This window comes from Dryobates pubescens, chromosome 26 (assembly GCF_014839835.1).
Source record: "Dryobates pubescens isolate bDryPub1 chromosome 26, bDryPub1.pri, whole genome shotgun sequence".
NCBI lineage: Eukaryota > Metazoa > Chordata > Aves > Piciformes > Picidae > Dryobates > Dryobates pubescens.
Genome location: NC_071637.1, coordinates 1,342,477 through 1,363,396, shown reverse-complemented (window position 1 = coordinate 1,363,396; position 20,920 = coordinate 1,342,477). Strand labels below are relative to the sequence as shown.

Genomic DNA, 20,920 nt, shown 5'->3' with positions numbered 1-20,920 from the left:
GCGCTGCGTGCCGCCACTCCCAGGCTCCGCTCGGCTGGTTCCCCCCCGCCAGACCCCGTTCTTCCCGTCGTGCCCTACGCCCCGCTCCGAAACAGACTACATCTCCCAGCAGGCCATCGCGGGCGCTTGCCGCCTGCCGGCGCGGCGTGGGGCCGCGATGCACGCCGGGAGCCGTATGCGGAGCGGGGGCGGTGGGGCCGGGGCGGGGCGGGCTGAAGCGGGCGGGGTGCAGGGAGTCCTGCGGAGCGGCGGCGGTAGCAGCGGCGACGGCCCGGCCTGGCCTGTGCCGGCGGACGGACCGACGGTCTGTTGGGGGAACACGGAGTGAGGGGAGCGGATACCGGTGCTCCACGGCCGTCCTCACCGTCCGCACCTAATATCGCGGCCTCGGCGGCCCGGCCCGACCTGGCACAGCCATGTCGGGGCTCTTGGGGAAACTGTTCGGGACGGGCGCCGGCGGGAAGGGCGCCGGGAAGGGCCCGTCCCCGCAGGAGGCGATCCATCGGCTCCGCGATACGGAGGAGATGCTCAGCAAGAAGCAGGAGTTCCTAGAGAAGAAGATCGAGCAGGAGCTGGCGGCCGCCCGCAAGCACGGCACCAAGAACAAGCGGGGTGAGCGGCCGGCGGGGGCGCTGGGAGAGGCTAGGGTAGGCTGTGCCGAGCCCGGCCGCTTCTTCCCTTGTCAACAGGTCCGGCGGGCCTGGCTCGCCGGGGCGGGGCGTGACCTGCGTGTAGCACAGGCGTATACGTGTGCTGTGTTTCAGAGCTTATTGCTTTCGCCCGGGGGCTTTCCCGTGCTGGGTTTGTGGCGGAGCGGGCTTTCCCCCGCCGGGAAGGGCAGTTCTTCCCGCTGCCGTGGTGCCGCGTCACTCCCGCGTGATGAGGAGGTCAGGCTGCCGCTCGGCCCTGTGCCGCTCCGTTCGCTTTCGGCCTAGGCAGAGCTTGGGGAAACGGCGGAGCGGCAGCTGGGGTGGAGCTGGTTGCCTGCAGGAGTTAAGTGAAGCAGCAGTGTGTCAGCCTGGAGCAAGGCCTCGCTACGTTGTTCGGCGTTTTTCTTTTTAATTCTAATCGCAAAACTCTTTACCAAAACCCTGCGTAATTCAGGGATTTGGTTAAATATAATTTTATTGCGAGGTGGCTTGTAAATGGTTGTGAGGAACCAGTATTGGCCGGGTAGAACTTGGTCTGCCTGGGGAGGGCATAGCCATAGGATGGTGGGGATTGGAAAGGGCCTCCAGAGATCATCGAGTCCAACCTGCCTGGCCAGAGCAGGATCAGTTAGGGCAGGTCACACAGGAAAGCATTCAGATGAGTTTTGAAAGTCTCCAGAGAAGGACACCCAACAACCTCTCTGGGCAGCATGCTCCAAGGGGCTGCCCCGTCGCCCTGCTCCAAGGGGCTCCCATCACCCTCACAGTAAAGAAGTTTCTCCTCACATTGAGGTAGAACCTCTATATTCCACTTTGTGTCAGCTGGCCTGTGATAGGACATGGGGCACCACTGAAAAGAGCCTGGCCCCTTCTTGACACCCACCCTTCAGCTATTTGTAACCATTCATCAGATCCCCTCTCAGCCTTCTCTTCTCCAGACTCAACAGCCCTAGGTCTCTCAGCTTTTCCTCATCAGGCAGATCTTCTAGTCCCTTCATCATCCTCACAGCCTGCCCTCCAGTGTATCCCTGTCCCTCTTGAGCCAGGCCCAGCTGTGTGTTTGCAGTGCTGCACATTAATCTTCTGTCTGCTTGAAGCTCAGAAGTGGGCTGTCAGCTGATGTATTCCCGTGCTCTGATGAGCTTCCTGCCTCTTTCACAGCAGTCATTAGAAGTGGCATGCTCGGAAGAATGCGGTCCGGATCTTTGTGTTGACTTTCTGTGCCGGGTTACAGGGTTTGAGGCAGGAGGTGTGGCTCTGGGAGTTGCTAACACGCAGCTGTTGGCCAAGGAGCAAGGGCTCATTTGCATTAATTGCTGATAACAGTTTCTGCTCCGTATCACTGCAGCAGTCAGCGTTTCAAGCCTTCTCCCACGGTGTGCTGCAGCAGGGTTCTCATCTGTGTTGTGTTTCAGGTGATGGTGTGAAGGAACCAAGCTCGGGAGGGCTTCCTGGGTTTCACAGAGTAATGGAATGGTCTGGGTTGGAAGGGGCCTCCAAAGGTCACCTAGTCCCAGCAGTAAGCAGGGGCATCCTCAACTAGACCAGGTTGCCCAGAGCCCTGTTGACATTTGTGGGCAGCAGCAGGGTGGCAGAGGCCTCGCTTGCTGCCCCAGGTGTCTTCTGAAGGACCTCAACAGACTGTGACTTCAGGCTTGATCGAGTTAGTCTCTGAATCAGATTTATTGCAGCACTTTTAATAAGCCTGAGTTTTTTGGTGCAGTTTTTGGCCTACTTTGGTAATGAACTTAAAAGGAGAACTAAAATACCTCTGTCTCCAGCCTTCCTGCTTTGCAGTTCCTGCGTCCTCTGTCTTAACACTGGCTGTGTCTAGCTCCTCCTAAACCTCTCTCCTGCTTCTGGTTGTTCAGGTATTAATCTTGCTCTGCTGTAATGTCACCTTTCTGTGCATGCTGCCCATCAGTGTGCTCTGGAGAGCTTGTAGTAGGAGAGATTAAATTTCTTTGGGGGTGGAGGAAGGAGAAAAACCTGCCCGTTCACCAGCAGGATTCTGGGTCAGGCTAATTGAGGTCTTGCAGCAAAACAGGATCCTGAGGAGTAATTAAGGAGCTGTGAAAAGGAGAAGGGCTGAGGTTGGCTTTCTGGTGGAAAACAAAACCCTCTTTTTTTTTTTCATTTCCAGACAACTTCTGAAACTAAGAGGCCAACTTCTATTTATTGGGCTGCAAGGGGGGACAGCTGGTTATCTGCTGGCTTGCTGGGAAGTGAGTTCCCTTCAGGACAGACTAAGGGGCTGCTTGTTTACTCTGCCTTTAAGAAGACAGCATCAGCTGAGCTGTAACAAATTGCTTGGGTTTAATATGCAGTTGTTTGGGGGGGTCAACTTGGATTTTTTTAGCAAGCAGTTGCTTGGATTATTCAATTTGGATATTTTTTAGCATGCAGTTGCTTGGATTTTTTTCCCCCACTCTGACTTTTTATATGCAGTTGTTTGGATCTTTTATATGCATTATTTTGGGGGTACTTTTGATATGCAGTTATATGGATTTTTCCCTCACTCTGGCTTCAGGCTGCTTTCTAGTGTAGAAATAGAATAGAATAGAAGGAACCAGGTTGGAAAAGACCTTTGAGATCACCAAGTCCAGCCTATCACCCAACACCATCTGATCAACTAAACCATGGCACCAAGTGCCAGGTTCTTCCTAAACACCTCCAGAGATGGGGACTCCACCACCACTCTGGGCAGCACATCCCCAGGGCCAATCTCTCTTGCTGGAAAGAATTTCTTCCTAATGTCCAGCCTAAACCTCCTCTGGCACAGCTTGAGACTGTGTCCTCTTGTTCTGGTGCTGCTTGCCTGGGAGAAGAGACCAACCCCCACCTGGCCACAACCTCCCTTCAGGGAGTTGGAGAGAGCAATGAGGTCTCCCCTGAGCCTCCTCTTCTCCAGGCTAAGCAACCCCAGCTCCCTCAACCTCTCCTCACAGGGCTGTACTCCAGACCCCTCCCCAGCTTTGTTGCCCTTTTCTGGACACCTTCCAGCAGCTCAACATCTTTCCTAACCTGAGGGGCCCAGAACTGGCCACAGGACTCGAGGTGTGGCCTGACCATTTTCCTGCAAGGGCACTTAAATCTATGATTTAAGATTTAAATCTATGATTTAAGTGAAAATAAATCCACCTTGGTTTTATATGTGGAAGTTTGTCTTGTTTAATGGAAATACTTTGATCAAATTGAAGTGTTATAAATAAACCCCAACAAAAGCTAATTAACCAGAGGGGGTTTTAAGTGTTGGATCAACTTCTGAAAACTACAGCTTGAGGAATCTTTAAGCTTTCTTAGTTCACACAGAATTGTCAGGGTTGGAAGGGACCTCAAGGCTCAGCCAGTTCCAACCCCCCTGCCATGGCCAGGGACACTTTCCTCTACAGCAGGTTGCTCACAGCCACATCCAGCCTGGCCTTCAAAACCTCCAGGCAGGAGGCTTCCACCACCTCCCTGGGCAACCTGTGCCAGGCTCTCACCACCCTCATGGGGAACAACTTCTTCCTAACATCTAATCTAAATCTCCCCTCCTCTAGCTCTCCAAGACTTGAGTGTGTTTCTCTGGAGATCTCTGTGTGTCCCGTGGAGAAGCTGCCCTGGGTGGTGCCCATGTGTAAGGCTCCACTGGACAGTTTTGCTGACAGCAGTGGAAGCTGCTGGGGTGAATGAAGCTGGCAGAAGAACAGACAGCAGTGGGGCAGGTAGTTTACCTGGAAGCTTAAAGTCACCTTGGATAACCTGAGATGATGTGGAATTTTTGTTGTTTGTTTTCTCAGAGGAAAGATGATGTCTGGCACACTGGGGGTGACAAAAGGAACTTCTCTCTGCTCTCTAGCACACTGCTTGATTGTTCTGGTGCCAAACCAGAGGAGTTTTTAAGGGCTCATTGACTCAGGCCTCCAGCACTCGTGGAGTCTAATGAAAGCACAGAAACTTGGAGCCCTCTGCTCCCTGTGCCTGCCCCAAACACAGGTTTTTATGCATTGATGAACTTAGTATGCACAGATATTTTCTTACAGCCTGCATTTAGGATCTCCAGCTGTATAACCAGAGAACTCCTCATGGAGTCCTGAGCTTCCAAGCAGTAACTGTCAGGTATGAATTTCCTTGGTCTATGTTGTTTCTTGGCAGGGATGCTTTCCATTTTGGATTAAAAGTTCCTTTTCTCAGGGTCTTTCTGTTCTCTTCTGGCTGCAGAGACTTGGCAGTTCTGTCATCACTGTGCCTTCTGCAGGAACTCAAATTATTTTAATATGTAGTAATTTGTGGTTTTGCTTCCATTCCACCAGTTCCTCCTCACTACTCCATAATGCCCAAGTAGCTCCTGGAAGGGGAGAGGGAACAGTCTGTAAGTGTTAAGTTGGTGCCAAGGCACCTGTGCTACTTCTAAAATGAGGAGGGAGATCATAGAATTATTGAATGGTCTGGGTTGGAAGGGACCTCCAAAGGTCATCCAGTCCAACACTCCTGCAGTCAGCAGGGGCATCTTCAACTAGATCAGGTTGCCCAGAGCCCTGTTGAGCCTCACCTTGAATATCTCCAGGGATGAGGCCCCAACAACTTCCCTAGGCAACCTGTTCCAATGTTCCACCACCCTCATGGTAAAGAACCTGTTCTTAGCATCCAATCTGAATCTCCTCTGCTCTAGTTTGAAACCATTGCCCCTGGTCCTGTCCCTGCAGGCCTTTGCAAACAGTGTCTCTCCATCCTTCCTGTAGCTCCCTCCAGGCACTGCCAGGCTGCTATTCGGTCTCCCTGGAGCTTCCTCTTCTCCAGGCTGAACAACCCCAGCTCCCTCAGCCTGTCCTCATAGCAGAGCTGCTCCAACCCCCTGATCATTTTTGTGGTCTCCTCTGGACCCTCTCCATCAGGTCCAGGTCCTTTCCGGACTGAGCTCTCTGGACCTGGATGCAATACTCCAGGTGAGGTCTCAGCAGAGCAAAGTGGCAGAATCACCTCTCTGGCTCTGCTGGCAATACATCTTTGGATGCAGCCCAGGATGTGATTTGCCTTCTGTGCTGCAAGCTCACACTGCCTGCTCCTGTCCAGCTTCTCATCCTCCAGCACCCCCAAGTCATTTTCCTCAGGGCTGCTATTACCTCTTCCCCCAGTCTGTATTGATAGTGAGGATTGTTCCAGCCCAGGTGCAGAACCCTGCACTTGCTCTTGTTGAACCTCATGAGGTTCACCTAGGCACCACCTCTCCATCTTGTCCAGGTCTCTCTGGATGCCATCCTGTCCCTCTGGTGTATCAACAGCACCACTCAGCTTGGTGTCCTCTAGAAGGGTTTCTGGAAAAGATGCAGGTAGACAATCCCTCGTCTGAGGGGAGGTTGCAGCCAGGTGGGGGTTGGTCTCTTCTCCCAGGCAACCACCAACAGAACAAGAGGACACAGTCTCAAGTTGTGCCAGGGGAGGTTTAGGCTGGATGTTAGGAAGAAATTCTCCCCAGAAAGAGAGATTGGCCATTGGGATGTGCTGCCCAGGGAGGTGGTGGAGTCACCATCCCTGGAGGTGTTTAGGAAGAGCCTGGATGAGGCACTTGGTGCCATGGTTTAGTTGATTAGATGGTGTTGGGTGATAGGTTGGACTTGATGATGTCAAAGGTCTTTTCCAACCTGGCTAATTCTATTCTAAGTTGGGTTGTGCTTGGGTTTTGTTTTGTGTTCTCATGGAAATGTTCAGCCTGTTCTGGAAGCAGCCTGTGTCCTGCTGCTTCTCTCCTGTTTCTTCCCTCCCACTGCTCAACACTTATCCTGGCTCATGAATAGTGGATTTCTTCCTCCCAGTGAAGCAGCAGCAGTGCAGCACTTTGAACCCCACTCAGCCAGGATCTAACTGGATTTCCAGTCTGTCCTGGAGAGAAATGTTGCTGTAACAAAGGAAGTGCCCAGCTGTGAGCTCAACGGTTTGCAAGTCCTGTGCTGCTGCTGCATCCTTTTATTCCGCTCCAGTTTGTCAGTGTGACATCATTTCAGGTCTGGAATATTTTATGCAGGCACTTAAGCTCCATGAAGCAAAGCAAGCTGCTAGAGCTTCCCAAGGGATGTCAGGTTCTAGGGCTCAGGATTCAGTTTCAGGGTAGCTCAACCCGCTCATAACCTGCTTCAGTTTCACTTCTTTCCTTGTGGTTCTTAGCTGGTGGCAGAAAGCCAAGCTGCCGGAGAAACAGCACAGAGGAAACACACACAAAGCAATAAGGAGATAACTCCTTGATCTCTGACCACTTTGGGTATAACAGTTCCAGAACTGGAGAGGGACTGTTTCCAAAGGCCTGCAGTGATCATAGAATCAACAAGGTTGGAAAAGACCTCAGAGATCATCAAGTCCAAGCTGTCACCCAACACCTCCTGACAACTAAACCATGGCTCCAAGTGCCACATCCAATCCCTTCTTGAACACCTCCAGGGATGGGGACTCCACCACCTCCCTGGGCAGTACATCCCAATGGCCAATTCCTCTTTCTGGGAAGAACTTTCTCCTCACCTCCAGCCTAAACTTCCCCTGGCACAGCTTGAGACTGTGTCCTCTTATTCTGGTGCTGCTTGCCTGGGAGGAGAGACCAACCCCCACCTGGCTCCAACCTCCCTTCAGGGAGTTGTAGAGAGCAAGAAGGTCTCCCCTGAGCCTCCTCCAGGCTAAACAACCCCAGCTCCCTCAGCCTCTTCTCATAGGTCTCATAGGTGATAGGACCAGGGGCAATGATTTCAAACTAGAGCAGAGCAGATTTAGATTGGAGGTTAGGAACAGATTATTTACCATGAGGGTGGTGGAACACTGAACAGGTTGCTCAGGGAGGTGTTTGAGGCCCCATCCCTGGATGTACTCAAGGTGAGGCTGGACAGGGCTCTGGGAAACCTGATCTAGTTGAGGATGCCTCTGCTTACTGCAGAGGGGGTTGGACTGGATGACTTTGGAGGTCCCTTTGAGTTCCCTTCCAGCCCAAACCATTCTGTGATTCTCAAAATCTCTGTCTCATGGCTTTTAATAGCTCTTCAAAACTCAAGGTCTGTCTTTATCTGAAGGTTACAGCAGGGAGGGAAATCTGCCACTGCCCTAGGGTGCCACTTCCAAAGATCCAGGGTGAATCAAGGCAGTTATGCTCCTGCCTTCCACTAGTATTTTACCTTTTTGTTAACCAACACTAGGTCTACAGACTCCACAATGGGTGTTAAGACTAGTATTGTGCCAATATGCAGTAAATATGCTCAGGCTGTAGCAGGAGACTGATCTTTCATGGATTTTCTATCAGCTCTGGCTTCTGGTAGCTGATGGTTTCTCAGCTGGTGGTTTTTCTTCCCTGATGTCAAAGTTTCTCTTCCACTGGTGACTGAGTACAGAAAATGGATGCAAAACCCACTGCTGAATTCCTGCTGTATAGTTCAGGCTTTTCCTGGAAAGAGAACGCTTCTGTGCTCCACCCTGCACCAAAGCAAACACACAAGAAGCTTGGGTGTAGGCTGAAGGCAGAGGTCCTGCTTTTACCAGGGTCAGGGCAATCCCAAGCACCAGTACAGGCTGGGCAGGGACTGGCTTGAGAGCAGCCCTGAAGAAAAGGCCTTGGAGGTGCTGGGGGAGGAGAAGCTCTACAGGAGCCAGCAGGGAGCACTTGCAGCCCAGAGAGCCAAGCAGAGCCTGGGCTGCAGCAAGAGAAGTGTGGCCAGCAGGGCCAGGGAGGGGATTCTCTCCCTCTAGTGAGACCCCACCTGGAGCTCTGTGTCCAGTTCTGGAGCCTCTGTTCCAGGAAGGATCTGGAGGTGCTGGAAGGTGTCCAGAGAAGGGCCAGGAGGAGGAGCAGAGGGCTGGAGCTGCTCTGCTGTGGAGACAGCCTGAGAGAGTTGGGGTTGTGCAGGCTGGAGAAGAGAAGGCTCTGAGGAGACCTCATTGTGGCCTTCCAGGATCTGCAGGGGGCTACAGGAAAGCTGGGGAGGGACGTTTGAGGGTGTCAGGGAGTGATAGGACTGGGGGGGATGGAGCCAAACTAGAAATGGGGAGATTCAGCTTGGATGTTAGGAAGAAGTTGTTGCCCATGAGGGTGGTGAGAGCCTGGCACAGGTTACCCAGGGAGGTGGTGGAAGCCTCCTGCCTGGAGGTGTTTGCAGCCAGGCTGGAGGTGGCTGTGAGCAACCTGCTGTGGTGTGAGGTGTCCCTGGCCATGGCAGGGGGGTTGGAACTGGCTGAGCCTTGAGCTCCCTTCCAACCCTGACAATTCTGTGATTCTGTAATGCCCACCTCTGGCTGGCACAGGTTACAGTGCTGCCACAGGTTCAGCAGGCTGATTGGGTGCAAAAGCCACTGGCTGCCTTCTCTCGACCTTTTTTCAAACATCAGGCAGTCTGCTGATCTGCTTTGCCAGTTCTTGGAGGGTTGCTGTGTCTGGAGGTGAGGCAGAACCATCCCTTCCAGCAGCAGCTCAGCTAACCTGTCTGGTGCATGGCTGGGGACCTGGCACAGGCTGATCTGCAGTGATGTGGCTGCCTTGTCCTGCCTGTTTCTCTTGTGCTGCTGTTAGCATTCATGTGGGCAGTGCATAAGCTGGATTAGTTTGCTGATCCAGCCAAAACCTAGCTCTTAAAAAAAAAAGGAGAAAACCCAGTTGTTTTTTGCACTTAGCCACACAAATGCTAGAGCTGTCAGGAGAGGGAGTCAGGAATGTGGCTGGGAGGAGGAGGAAGGTTCTGCCTCTCCTGGCACCAGTCCCCTGCTCCTTCAGCTTAGAGCTGCTAACTGTGATAAGATCTGAGTGTGACCTGTGATCTCCCAGCCAGAGGCCACCTGATGGTGAATTGAAACTGGCAGTGTGCCTCTTGATGATGTGGGCATGTTTGGTTAGAAGCTTGAGTGGAACCATCTGGAATTCAAGGAAGAGAAAGCTTCAACCTCATGGCTGGGTGTGGGCGAGGATTCAAGTGAGCAAAACCATAAGGTGAAGGTGACAAATATCTAAGGTGTGGGTGTCAGGGAGATCAGAGGACCACAGGATGTTAGAGGTTGGAAAGGACCTCCAAAGGTCATCAAGTCCAACTCCTCTGCCAGAGGAGGACCATAGAATTCAGCACACAGGAACACATTCTGGTGGGTCTTGAAAGTCTCTACAACCTCCCTGGGCAGCCTGCTTCAGGGCTCTGTTCCCCCTTCCTGAGATGGGGCCAGACTCTTCTCAGTGCTCCCCAGTGACAGGATGAGGGGCAATGGGCATAAACCTGAACATAGGAAGTTTCATCTAAACATGATTGGGAACTTCTTTACTGTGAGGGAGGCAGAGCACTGAAGCAGGCTGCCCAGAGAGGTTGAGTCTCCATCTCTGGAGACTTTCAAGGCCCACCTGGACCTTTCCTGTGTGAGCTGCTTTGGGTGATCCTGCTCTGGCAGGGGGGTTGAACTCAGTGATCTTCAGAGGTCCTTTCCAGCCTCCTTTACCATTTTGTGTCCTGTGACCATATATGTAAGGTCCTGGGCATGAATGCCTTGCTTGTGAATGTGTTTTAAAGGCTGACTTGTTGTTTGGCAGAAGTGATCTGTCCCTCTGCAATCAAATAACATGAACCTGGTTTTGTATCCATGCATCATAAGGTGCTGACTTAAAGGAAGCAGGAGGCTGGCAAACACTATCCAGACCTTCTTGTAGCTTTTGTCTGCCTTCTCTGTGCTTTAAGCCATGGTCCAATGCAAAATGCATCTTTGAGATCCAGGTGCTTTACCATAAACCAGAGCTTCAGTGTAGGAGTGCTGACAGCAGTGCTGGCCTGAGGCCTTCCTCTGCCCTGAGCTGAGCATTAACCACCTGGTATGGGAACAGTGATAGTGATGGGGCTGCAAAGATAGGACTACAAAGGTGCTGAGGGGCCTGGAGCATCTCTGTGAGGAGGAAAGGCTGAGAGCACTGGGGCTGTTGAGCCTGCAGAAGAACAGCCTGAGAGGGGATCTGATCAATGCTCAGCAAAAGCTAGAGGGTGGGGGGAAGATGATGGGGTCAAACTTTTCAGTGTTGCCCAGTGGCAGGACAAAGGGGCAGCAGGGCACAAACTGGAAGCCAGTCTAAACACGAGGAAAACTTCTTTGGTGTGAGGGTGGCAGAGCCCTGGAGCAGGCTGCCCACAGAGGTTGTGGAGTCTCCTCTGGAGAGATTCCAAACCTGTTTGGACATTGTGATCCTGGGTGCCCCTGCTTTAGCATGGGGATTGGAATGGATGATCTCCAGAGGTCCTTCCAACCCCCACCATGCTGGATTTGAGAATAATTACTCACTTTAAACTTAAAAAGAAGAGGAAGCTTCTAGTTTGTAATTCTACCCTGCCAGTGTTTAACAAAGGGTTTGGGAGACAGATTGCTGATGTAGAGACCAGTTGGGGAGGAATGAGTGGATTCAAAACCACCTTTTAAAACAGCTTGAAAAAGTGGCATAAATACAAACAAACCCCCTGGGGTTCTGCCCGATGTGTTTTGGCAACTGTCTTTGATGCAACACATCCTTCTCTCTTCCTGTTCTCTGGCAGGCCCTGTCAGAAGGGAAACCCTGCATGTGTGCAGCCCCCCTGGCTTTGGAGACAGAGAGAAAGGGAGAAAGAGTTTAGAGGCTGGGTGCTGGTATCTCATGAATAGAATAGAATTAACCAGGTTGGAAAAGACCTTTGAGGTCATTTAGTCCAACCTATCACCCAACACCACCTAATCAACTAAAACTAAGCTTCAGGCCTGGTTAGTGAATCTTCCTTAAGGGCTCCTCCTGCTAGTTCAAAACTAACTTGCAGGTGATGTGAAGCAGAGGGGCAGAATCCCCTCCCCGCCCTTGCTGCCCACACTGCTGGGGCTCAGCCCAGGACATGACTGGTTCTGGGCTGGCAGCACACAGTGCTGGCTCATGTTGAGCTTCTCATCACCCAGCACCCCCAAGTCCTTCTCCTCATCACTGCTCTCCATCCATTCTCCACTCAGCCAGTATCTGTGCTTGGCATTGCCCTGACCCAGCTGCAGGACCTTGGGCTTGGCTTTGTTGAACTTCATGAGGTTGTCATGGGTTCACCTCTCCAGCCTGTCCAGGTCCCTCCCCTCCAGTGTGTTTACCACACCACACAGCTTAGTGTCATTGCCAGACTTGCTGAGGGTGCCTTGATCCCACTGTCTAAAGCTGCAAAACATAATCCATTCCTCAGCCCCCAACTGGTGTCATTCCCCAAGAAGAAAAGATCTCCAGATGGGCCACTTGAGGGTAGAACCTTCAGAGCTATGTGCCTTCATCACTAAAACATTGTTAAGTTTGGGGAATTTGGTTGTTTGGGTTTCTTCCCTGTGAGGGAAGAACATCATGAGATACTAGAAGAAGAGCTGCTTCTTGTAGAGCTGAACCTCTCAGCCTGATGCATTTCTGGCTGGGATCCAGAGGAGGATTATAGATTTCCCCTGGAATTCTCTTTAACAAGATCTCTTCAGCAGTCACAGAATCAAGAAGAAACCCCACAGGGAGTATTTGCATTTGTGAGAATCCCAAGAAACAGCTTTCCCCCCAACCCCAGGCTGAGGGAGCTGGGGTTGCTTAGCCTGGAGAAGAGGAGGCTCAGGGGAGACCTTCTTGCTCTCTACAACTACCTGGAGGGAGGTTGTAGCCAGGTGGGGGTTGGTCTCTTCTCCCAGGCAAGCAGCACCAGAACAAGAGGACACAGTCTCAAGCTGCGCCAGGGGAGGTTTAGGCTGGCGGTGAGGAGAAAGAGGAATTGGCCATTGGGATGTGCTGCCCGGAGAGGTGGTGGAGTCCCCATCCCTGGAGGTGTTCAAGAGGGGATTGGATGTGGCACTTGGAGCCATGGTTTAGTTGTCAGGAGCTGTTGGGTGATAGGTTGGACTGCACACTGCACTGGTTAGGCCACACCTCGAGTACTGTGAGAGTACTGTGGGGTGGCTTAGCCTGGAGAAGAGGAGACTCAGGGGTGACCTTATCACTCTCTACAACTACCTGAAGGGAGGTTGTAGACAGACGGATGTTGGTCTCTTCTCCCAGGCAGCCAGTACCAGAACAAGAGGACACAGTCTCAGGCTGCGCCAGGGGAGGTTTAGGTTGGATGTTAGGAAAAAGTTCTACACAGAGAGAGTGATTGCCCATTGGAATGGGCTGCCTGGGGGGGCGGTGGAGTCACCATCATTGGAGGTGTTCAGGAGGAGACTTGATAGGGTGCTTGGTGCCATGGGTTAGTTGTTTAGGTGGTGTTGGATTGGTTGATGGGTTGGACACGATGATCTTGAAGGTCTCTTCCAACCTGGTTTATTCTATGTATTCTATTCTATGTATTCTATAATCTCTGAGGTCTATTCCAACCTTATTGATTCTATGATTCTATGAAACTGCTCCACAGAAGCCTCCAAAATAACTTCCACCAAGGGTCAGCCACGACACAACAAACAGTGCAAGATAGCTGCAGAGGAGCTGCCCAAAGGGAGGTCCTTTGGCAGAAAAGGCAGGAGGCAGCAAGCTTTCTCTCTCAGGAGACCAGAGATTATCAACCTAACCATGGGGGACTGCCTGGCAACGTTATTTTGTATATTCAGCTCTGATTTGCTCCAGGGAAAGTGGCAGCATTATTTTGGCACTTGGAGCCATGGTTTAGTTGTCAGGAGGTGTTGGGTAACAGGTTGGACTTGATGATCTCTGAGGTCTTTTCCAACCTGGTTGATTCTATGATTCCCCTTCTTTTCCATCCTAAAATGTTCAGCTTCTATTGAATTCTGACTCCTTGCCTCCTTCTGTGTCTGTCCAAAATTCTCAGGTGAAATAGGGGTGCAGATTTTTTTTGGTGTCTCCAGAGTGGTTTGCTTTGAAACATTAGGGCCTAGATGAGCCTCACTGCTCTGGTGTTTCCTGGACTCTGTCCACCTCCTGGGTGGAACAGACTCCTTGGTTACTTCTCTGTAATTGGGATCTCTTCTGAATTTCTCACAGGGGCTTCAAATCTCACTGAAGTTGACATTTTTTCCCCCTTTTTAATCATCAAAATTGTCCCAGATTCCTCTAGAGATTGTCCTGCAGGAAGCTGTTGACCAGAGGGTCGTTGTCTCAATGTCCAAGGGAAGAATCACACACTGTCAAAGGGTGCAAGTGACCTCAAAACATCATCAAGTCCAACCCCTCTGCCAGAGCAGGACTGCTCAGGGCAGGTCACACAGGAACACATCCAGGCAGGGTTTGAATGTCTCCAGAGAAGGAGACTCCATAACCTCTCTGGACAGCCTGCTCCAGGGCTCCAGCACCCTCAAAGGGAAAAAGTTTTTCCATTTGTTCCCCTGGCACCTCCTCTGCTCCAGCTTGCCCCCAGTGCCCCTTGTCCTGTCATTGGACATCCCTGAGCAGAGCCTGGCTCTGTCCTCCTGATATTGCCCTGCACATCTTTATCACCAGCAATGAGGGCGCCCCCTCAGGCTCCTCTGCTCCAAGCTCAAGAGCCCCCAGCTCCCTCAGCCTGTCCTCACAGGGAGATGTTCCACTGTCTTCAGCAGCTTTGTGCTGTGTGCTGGATTCTTTCAAGCAGTTCCCTGAGGTCCTTCTTGGACTGAGGGGCCCAGAACTGGACGCAGTATTCCAGATGTGGCCTCACCCAGGCAGAGTAAGAGGAAAGCAGAACCTCTCTTGACCTGCTAACCACAGCCCTTCTAATACACCCCACTTCAAAGGCTGAAGGTTTCCTTGCTCTCTGACTACCTACCTCCAGTGCATGAAGACAGGCAGGAGGTTTCTGAGCTTGCTGGCTCTGCTTCCACTTCCATCTGTGATTTACACCTGTGTGGGTCACTGGCTGAGGCATGACCAGCCCAGTAGTAAGGGAGTGTGAGAGGGAAGTGTGTTCTCATTCAAGCCCAGCCACCTCTCCTCTTGAGTTGTGGTTAGAGGAGCAGCATCCACAGAGCCTGGTGCAGAGGTCGAGGTGCAGCTGGGCAGAGCACTGAGCAGAGGCCCAGTGGGTGAGGGTCCGAGGCTGCTGCTGAGCAGAGGCCCAGTGGGTGAGGGTCCGAGGCTGCTGCTGGCTGTGCTGTTTGGGTGTTGAGTGTATCACAGCTCTGTTTGCTGTTGCACAGGATGATTTTTTTCTTTATCTGTGTTGCCTGTCTGTATTTACAGACCAGGATTTTTTCACTCTTTAATCTCTGCCACAGCAAAACTGTTTGGGCACCGTGCCCAAGGGGATTCTTGTGTTTTAAACACAGAAAGGACACAAACGTTCTTGTAATCTCTGCCTGAGTTTGGATGCTTTACTGGAGCAGTTTTAGTCATTCTGAGCTGGGAGTAGTTGTCTTCCTTCGAGGATAGGGTTTGGGAACTTCATTAGATGTTCAGGAAACAGACACAGAAAGAGAAGAGGAGGAGCAGGACTGAACTGTGCTCATGATTCCCTGCTAAAAGCACAGCACCTCCTGAAAGAAAGGTGCAGGAGGCTGCTGTGAGGATGGGGCCGGACTCTTTTCATGGTGCCCAGTGACAGGACAAGAGGCAACGGGCACAAACTGGAACCCAGGAGGTTCCATCTGAACAGGAGGAGAAACTTGTTTGGTGTGAGGGTGCTGGAGCCCTGGAACAAGCATCCCAGAGAGGCTGTGGAATCTCCTTCTCTGCAGAGACTCCAAACCCGTTTGGATGTTGTGATGCTGGGCAAGCTGCTGTGGGTGCCCCTGATTTAGCAGGGGGGTTAGACTGGATGAGCTCCAGAGGTCCCTTCCAACCCTCGCCATACTGTGAGTCTGTTTTGGATGTACTCTGAGAAGATCTAACATCTAGGACCCTAAAGAGAGAATATCCCAGACTCACCCTTCTGGGTGAGCATTTGTTGGTGCTGCAGATCCTGGCAAGATACTGTCTGGGTGCTTTATACTGGGTTTAGCTTCAGCTGGTTAACAGTTTCTGGAGCTAGCCAGCAGGAAGATCTTTATTCCAGGCTAAGCTGCACGATGTGAAAGACGTTTGGTAGGGGGATTTGTGTCCAGCTTTTTATCTGCTTGTAGCATTGGAAGGCTCTTTAGTGAATAATTTTAAGTTACCTTTTCACTTCCTAGGAGGTTTTGTGGAGATGTTTGCAGCAGTTTGCTGATTCTCAACAGAAGGAGAGCTGAGCAGCTGCTGCCCCACATTAAGCTACTCTGCTGCAGCCAGTCACACCTACTGGGGCCTTTTGTTTATCCCCTTTCAAGGACAGTAAGGATGTGTTGGTGGTGATTAGATTTGCTGCTGAGGTAAGCACCAGGAAGATGGGAAGCAGCCAAAATAATGCTGCCACTTTCCCTGGAGCAAATCAGAGCTGAATATACAAAATAACGTTGCCAGGCAGTCCCCCATGGTTGGGTTGATAATCTCTGGTCTCCTGAGAGAGAAAGCTTGCTGCCTCCTGCCTTTTCTGCCAAAGGACCTCCCTTTGGGCAGCTCCTCTGCAGCTATCTTGCACTGTTTGTTGTGTCGTGGCTGACCCTTGGTGGAAGTTATTTTGGAGGCTTCTGTGGAGCAGTTTCATAGAATCAGAGAATCAATAAGGTTGGAATAGACCTCAGAGATCATCAAGTCCAACCTATCACCCAACTCCTCATGATTACTAAACCATGGCTCCCAGTGCCACATCCAATCCCCTCTTGAACGCATCCAGGGATGGGGACTCCACCACCTCCCTGGGCAGCACATCCCAATGGCTAACAACTCTCTCAGTGAAGAACTTTCTCCTCACCTCCAGCCTAAACTTCCCTTGGTGCAGCTTGAGACTGTGTCCTCTTGTTCTGGTGCTGGGTGCCTGGGAGAAGAGACCAACCCCCACCTGGCTACAACCTCCCTTCAGGGAGTTGGAGAGAGCAAGAAGGTCTCCCCTGAGCCTCCTCTTCTCCAGGCTAAGCAACCCCAGCTCCCTCAGCCTCTCCTCACAGGGCTGTGCTCCAGACCCCTTCTCAGCTTTGTTGCCCTTCTCTGGACACATTCAAGTGTCTCAATGTCCTTCTTAAATTGAGGAACTCAGAACTGGACACAGGTCTCAAGGTGTGGCCTAACCAGTTCTGAGTACATTTCATCCCACATCAGTCCAGCTGCTCTCCTTTTGCAGTGGAGTGTGTGCTGCTGCTGTTCCAGCTCTCATTTGCCAGAGAGGATGGCAGAGTTAGATAGGAGATGGAGTTATTTTTTCCCCTCAATTGGTGTAATCAGAGCTATTAACCCATGTGTCGTCTTCTGGATGAGAAGCCTGCCTGGTTTGAGTGTGATTCTTTCAGCAGGCTGTTTGGAGAAGCAGGAGTTTAATAGTCATCTCTTTAGTCTGGAGAAGAGGAGGCTGAGGGGAGCTCTCTATAGCTCCCTGATAGGAGGTTGCAGTGAGGTGGGTATTGGGCTCTTCTGCCTAGTTTCAGGTGATAGGAGAGGAAATGGCCTGAAATTGTGCCAGAGGGAGATTTAGGCTGGAGATGAGGAGAACTTTCTTTGCTGCAAGAGTGGTCAGGGATTGAAAGAGGCTGCCTGGGGAGGTGGTGGAGTCCCCATCCCTGGAGGTGCTCCAGAAAGGTGTAGCCATGACACTTGAGGACCTCGTTCAATAGCCATGCTGGGGTTGGGTTGCTGGTTGGACCGGATGACCTCAGAGGGCTTTCCCAACTGAAACGATTCCATGGTTCTGTGCACAGATGTGCCCTGTGAGCCAGGACAAACTCTCTGGCTTCCCAAACATGTGGACCTTGGTATGAGTTCCCAGTTGTTCCCAGTGCTCCTTGAGGTCATCCTGCTTCTCTCAGGAGATGTTTTTGCTAGGAATATTTGGAGTTGCAAAGCAGGAAGCAGTCTTAAGTTCTTCCTTGTTTTTCTATCTGTTGATCTTTACTTTTCTGCTAATGATTAAAAGCATTAATTCAGTACAGTTGCTGCATGCACAAGAACCCCTAACAGCACTTCTGCCCGTCTAGAAGCAGCACAGAGAGAGTGGTTTGAGTTGGGAGGGACCTTCAGAGGTCATCCATTCCAACCCCCCTGCAGTCCTCAGGGACATCTGCAACTAGAGCAGGCTGCTCAGAGGATAAAGGTTGATTCAAGTCAGAGCTTCAGCTTTAGTCTTGTAACTATTGTTCTTATCAGTTTAAAGTCATACTGCAAACCAAGAACACTGGAAGCAAACTCTAGGAAAGGATTTGGGGTCAGACTTGCTGATTATGGCTTCCCTTGGTTGGTTGGTTTGTGGTTTTTTTTTCCTAGAGAAGCTGGTTTGGTGTTTTTTCCCCCTAAATAGATTTCTTTACCATCTTTCACACAGCCCTGTCACAATGGCACTGCCTGCTCATCTTGGGCACAAGCCCCAAAGAAAAGGAGATCTTCCAGTGAAAAACACCAAATTTGCCTGGCCACTCAAACAAGTCAAAGCAAAACTCCTGTCAAAACTTCCACGAAAGCTTCTTACAGTTCATCTAAAACTCAAATTTCTGCCTGTTCATGGCTCATTCAGAAGCACAGAGAGAAGCTTGCTGGGGCTTTTCTAACCAGTCACTTCATCCAATGCTTCAGAGGGCTTTGGGTCTGGAGCCGCCCAGGGCTTCGGGTGCACGGCAGCAGTTGTTGATTTACTTGCAGGAGGGCTGCTGATTTCTCTCAAGCTCACAGCTGCTTCTTCCTCTCTGAGTGTGATGATATCTTTATACAATAATAATCTCACAGTATCACCAAGGTTGGAAGAGACCTCAAAGATCATCGATTCCAGCCTGTCACCACTCATGACTGGACCATGGCACCAAGTGCCACGTCCAGTCCCCTCTTGAACACCTCCAGGGATGGTGACTCCACCACCTCCCTGGGCAGCACATTCCAAAGGCCAATTAGTCTTTCTGGGAAGAACTTTCTCCTCACCTCTAGCCTAAACCTCCCCTGGCACAGCTTGAGACTGTGTCTTCTTGTTCTGGTGCTGGTTGCCTGGGAGAAGAGACCAACCCCCACCTGGCCACAACCACCTTTCAGGTAGTTGTAGAGAGCAATGAGGTCACCCCTGAGCCTCCTCTTCTCCAGGCTAAGCAACCCCAGCTCCCTCAGCCTCTCCTCCCAGGGCTGTGCTCCAGACCCCTCCCCAGCTTTGTTGCCCTTCTCTGGACACCTTCAAGTCTCTCAATGTCCTTCTTAGACTGCAACTTCTTACCACTGAACGTTGTTCGTCTTTCACCACTGGCCTGCTGCAAATACTGGTGAGGGGAATCTGCAGGCTTCTGAGACAGCTCTGGCAGTGATTTGCTAGCTGCAGGTTGAAGTACTTTAAAAAGACATGCAATTCAATTCATAGATTGCACTGCTGGAGAGCAAAGTGAAATGGTTTGGGTGAGCCTTCATGCTTTTCAGACTGAGCGCTGACAGAGAGGAGAGCCTGGCCGGGTGACTCAACTCTTTTCCCTCCTCAATGTTCATTAGTCAGGAGGAGTGATGACTGAAACCATAACAGGAGTTGCAGCCTAGCAGCGGTGCTGCTGTGGTGGGCATGGTAATGAAACCCCTGGCTGCTTGGTATTCACCACAGTCAAAAGGTAGGTGGAGTTTCTAGGGGAGACAGAAATTCACATAAAGAGGAAATTCAGACTGATGGTCATAGAATGGTCTGGGTTGGAAGGCACCTCCAAGGCACATCCAGTCCAACCCCCTCTGCAGTCAGCAGGGGCATCCTCAACTGGATCAGGTTGCCCAGAATCCTGTCAAGCCTCACTTTGAATATCTCAGTTGAAGGCTGTAAAGCAAACCCAACATGACCTAAAGAACAAACAGCCCCCCCCAGAAAAACCCATAACAAAACCAGAACTCAGCCAAACAAAACCCAACCCAATCCAACAAAGCTCCAGAACCCAGCAGAAAAGAAATTGCTTTTTATTGCTAGATTCACAGAGTGGTTTGGGTAGGAAGGGACCTTCAAAATCATTGAGTTCCAACGCCTCTGCCATGGGCAGGGACACCTCCCACCAGCCCAGGTTGCTCAAGGCCTCATCCAGCCTGGCCTTGAACACCCCCAGGGAGGGGACATCCACAACCTCCCTGGCCAACCTGTGCCAGTGTCTCAGGGTATGTATTAAAAAGATCCTGAGCTCTTAAAAGGGATGCAAAATGTTCTTCAAACTCCTTTTTATTTGTGTCTACAAATTCAAGCAATCAAAGCAGTCAGTGCTGATCTACCTGCTGTTGCCTCAGCTGCTGTTTTACTCTCACCCTCCTGTCCTGAAGCTGTTTTCTTGTGGCAAAAGGAGCTGCAGAGATCAGAGGCAGCTCCTCTTAATGAGCATCATCTCATTAACACCAAGACATGTTATTGCTCTGTCAAGGCAAAAAAAAGGTCATAAACTATTTATGTCAGTTTGAACTGGTCAGAGCTCTGCTCTGAAATCTGCATGAAGATGTTGAGTTGCTGGAAGGTGTCCAGAGAAGGGCAACAAAGCTGGGGAGGGGTCTGGAGCACAGCCCTGGGAGGAGAGGCTGAGGGAGCTGGGGTTGCTTAGCCTGCAGAAGAGGAGGCTCAGGGGAGACCTTCTTGCTCTCTCCAACTGCCTGAAGGGAGGCTGTAGCCAGGTGGTGGTTGGTCTCTTCTCCCAGGCAGCCAGCACCAGAACAAGAGGACACAGTCTCAAGCTGTGCCAGGGGAGGTTTAGGTTGGATGTTAGGAAGAAATTCTTCCCAGCAAGAGAGATTGGCCATTGGGATGTGCTGCCCAGGGAGGTGGTGGAGTCACCATCCCTGGAGGTGCTTAGGAAGAGCCTGGATGGGGTGCTTGGTGCCATGGTTTAGTTGCTTATGTGGTGTTGGATGATAGGTTGGGCTTGATGATCTTGAAGGTCTTTTCCAACCTGGTTAACCCTACCCCACCCTACCCCACCCTACCCTAAATTGACTCCAACATCCCCTTGTAACTGATGGTGAAGGCAATGAATCTATCAAAGTGTTACCTGAGGAGATCGGTGGGAGCCTGCTCACCATCACCTGATGGATAGCAGGAGTCACCCAGTTAGTTTAAAATGTGTTGCCTTTAATTCCATTATGATAACAGATAAAGAGCTGCTCCCTTCCCCCCTCCTCCCCAGTGCATAATTCTTGGTGTATTCAGCTGCAAACTTTACTCCAATCCAAATAAAGTAAAACTAACTTCTGCTGTCTGCAGCTCTTTTTAGAGGTGTTTTCAGTGCATGCAAAGAATCATAGAATCAGTTAGGTTGGAAAAGACCTCAGAGATCATCAAGTCCAACCTGTCACCCAACACCTCATGACAGCTAAACCATGGCTCCAAGTGCCATGTCTAACCTGGTGAGATACA

The 20,920-nt window shown here is 51.1% G+C and overlaps 1 protein-coding gene across 1 annotated transcript in view; it reads left to right on the top strand.

Moving 5' to 3' along the window:
* Positions 1–278: 278 nt before the first annotated feature.
* Positions 279–20,920, top strand: part of CHMP4B (charged multivesicular body protein 4B) — a 35,102-nt gene continuing 14,460 nt past the window's right edge. The window contains exon 1 of the mRNA XM_054173379.1: positions 279–612. Coding sequence (XP_054029354.1) covers positions 417–612 — 196 coding nt within the window. The 5' untranslated portion in view covers positions 279–416. The remainder of the gene's footprint in view (positions 613–20,920) is intronic.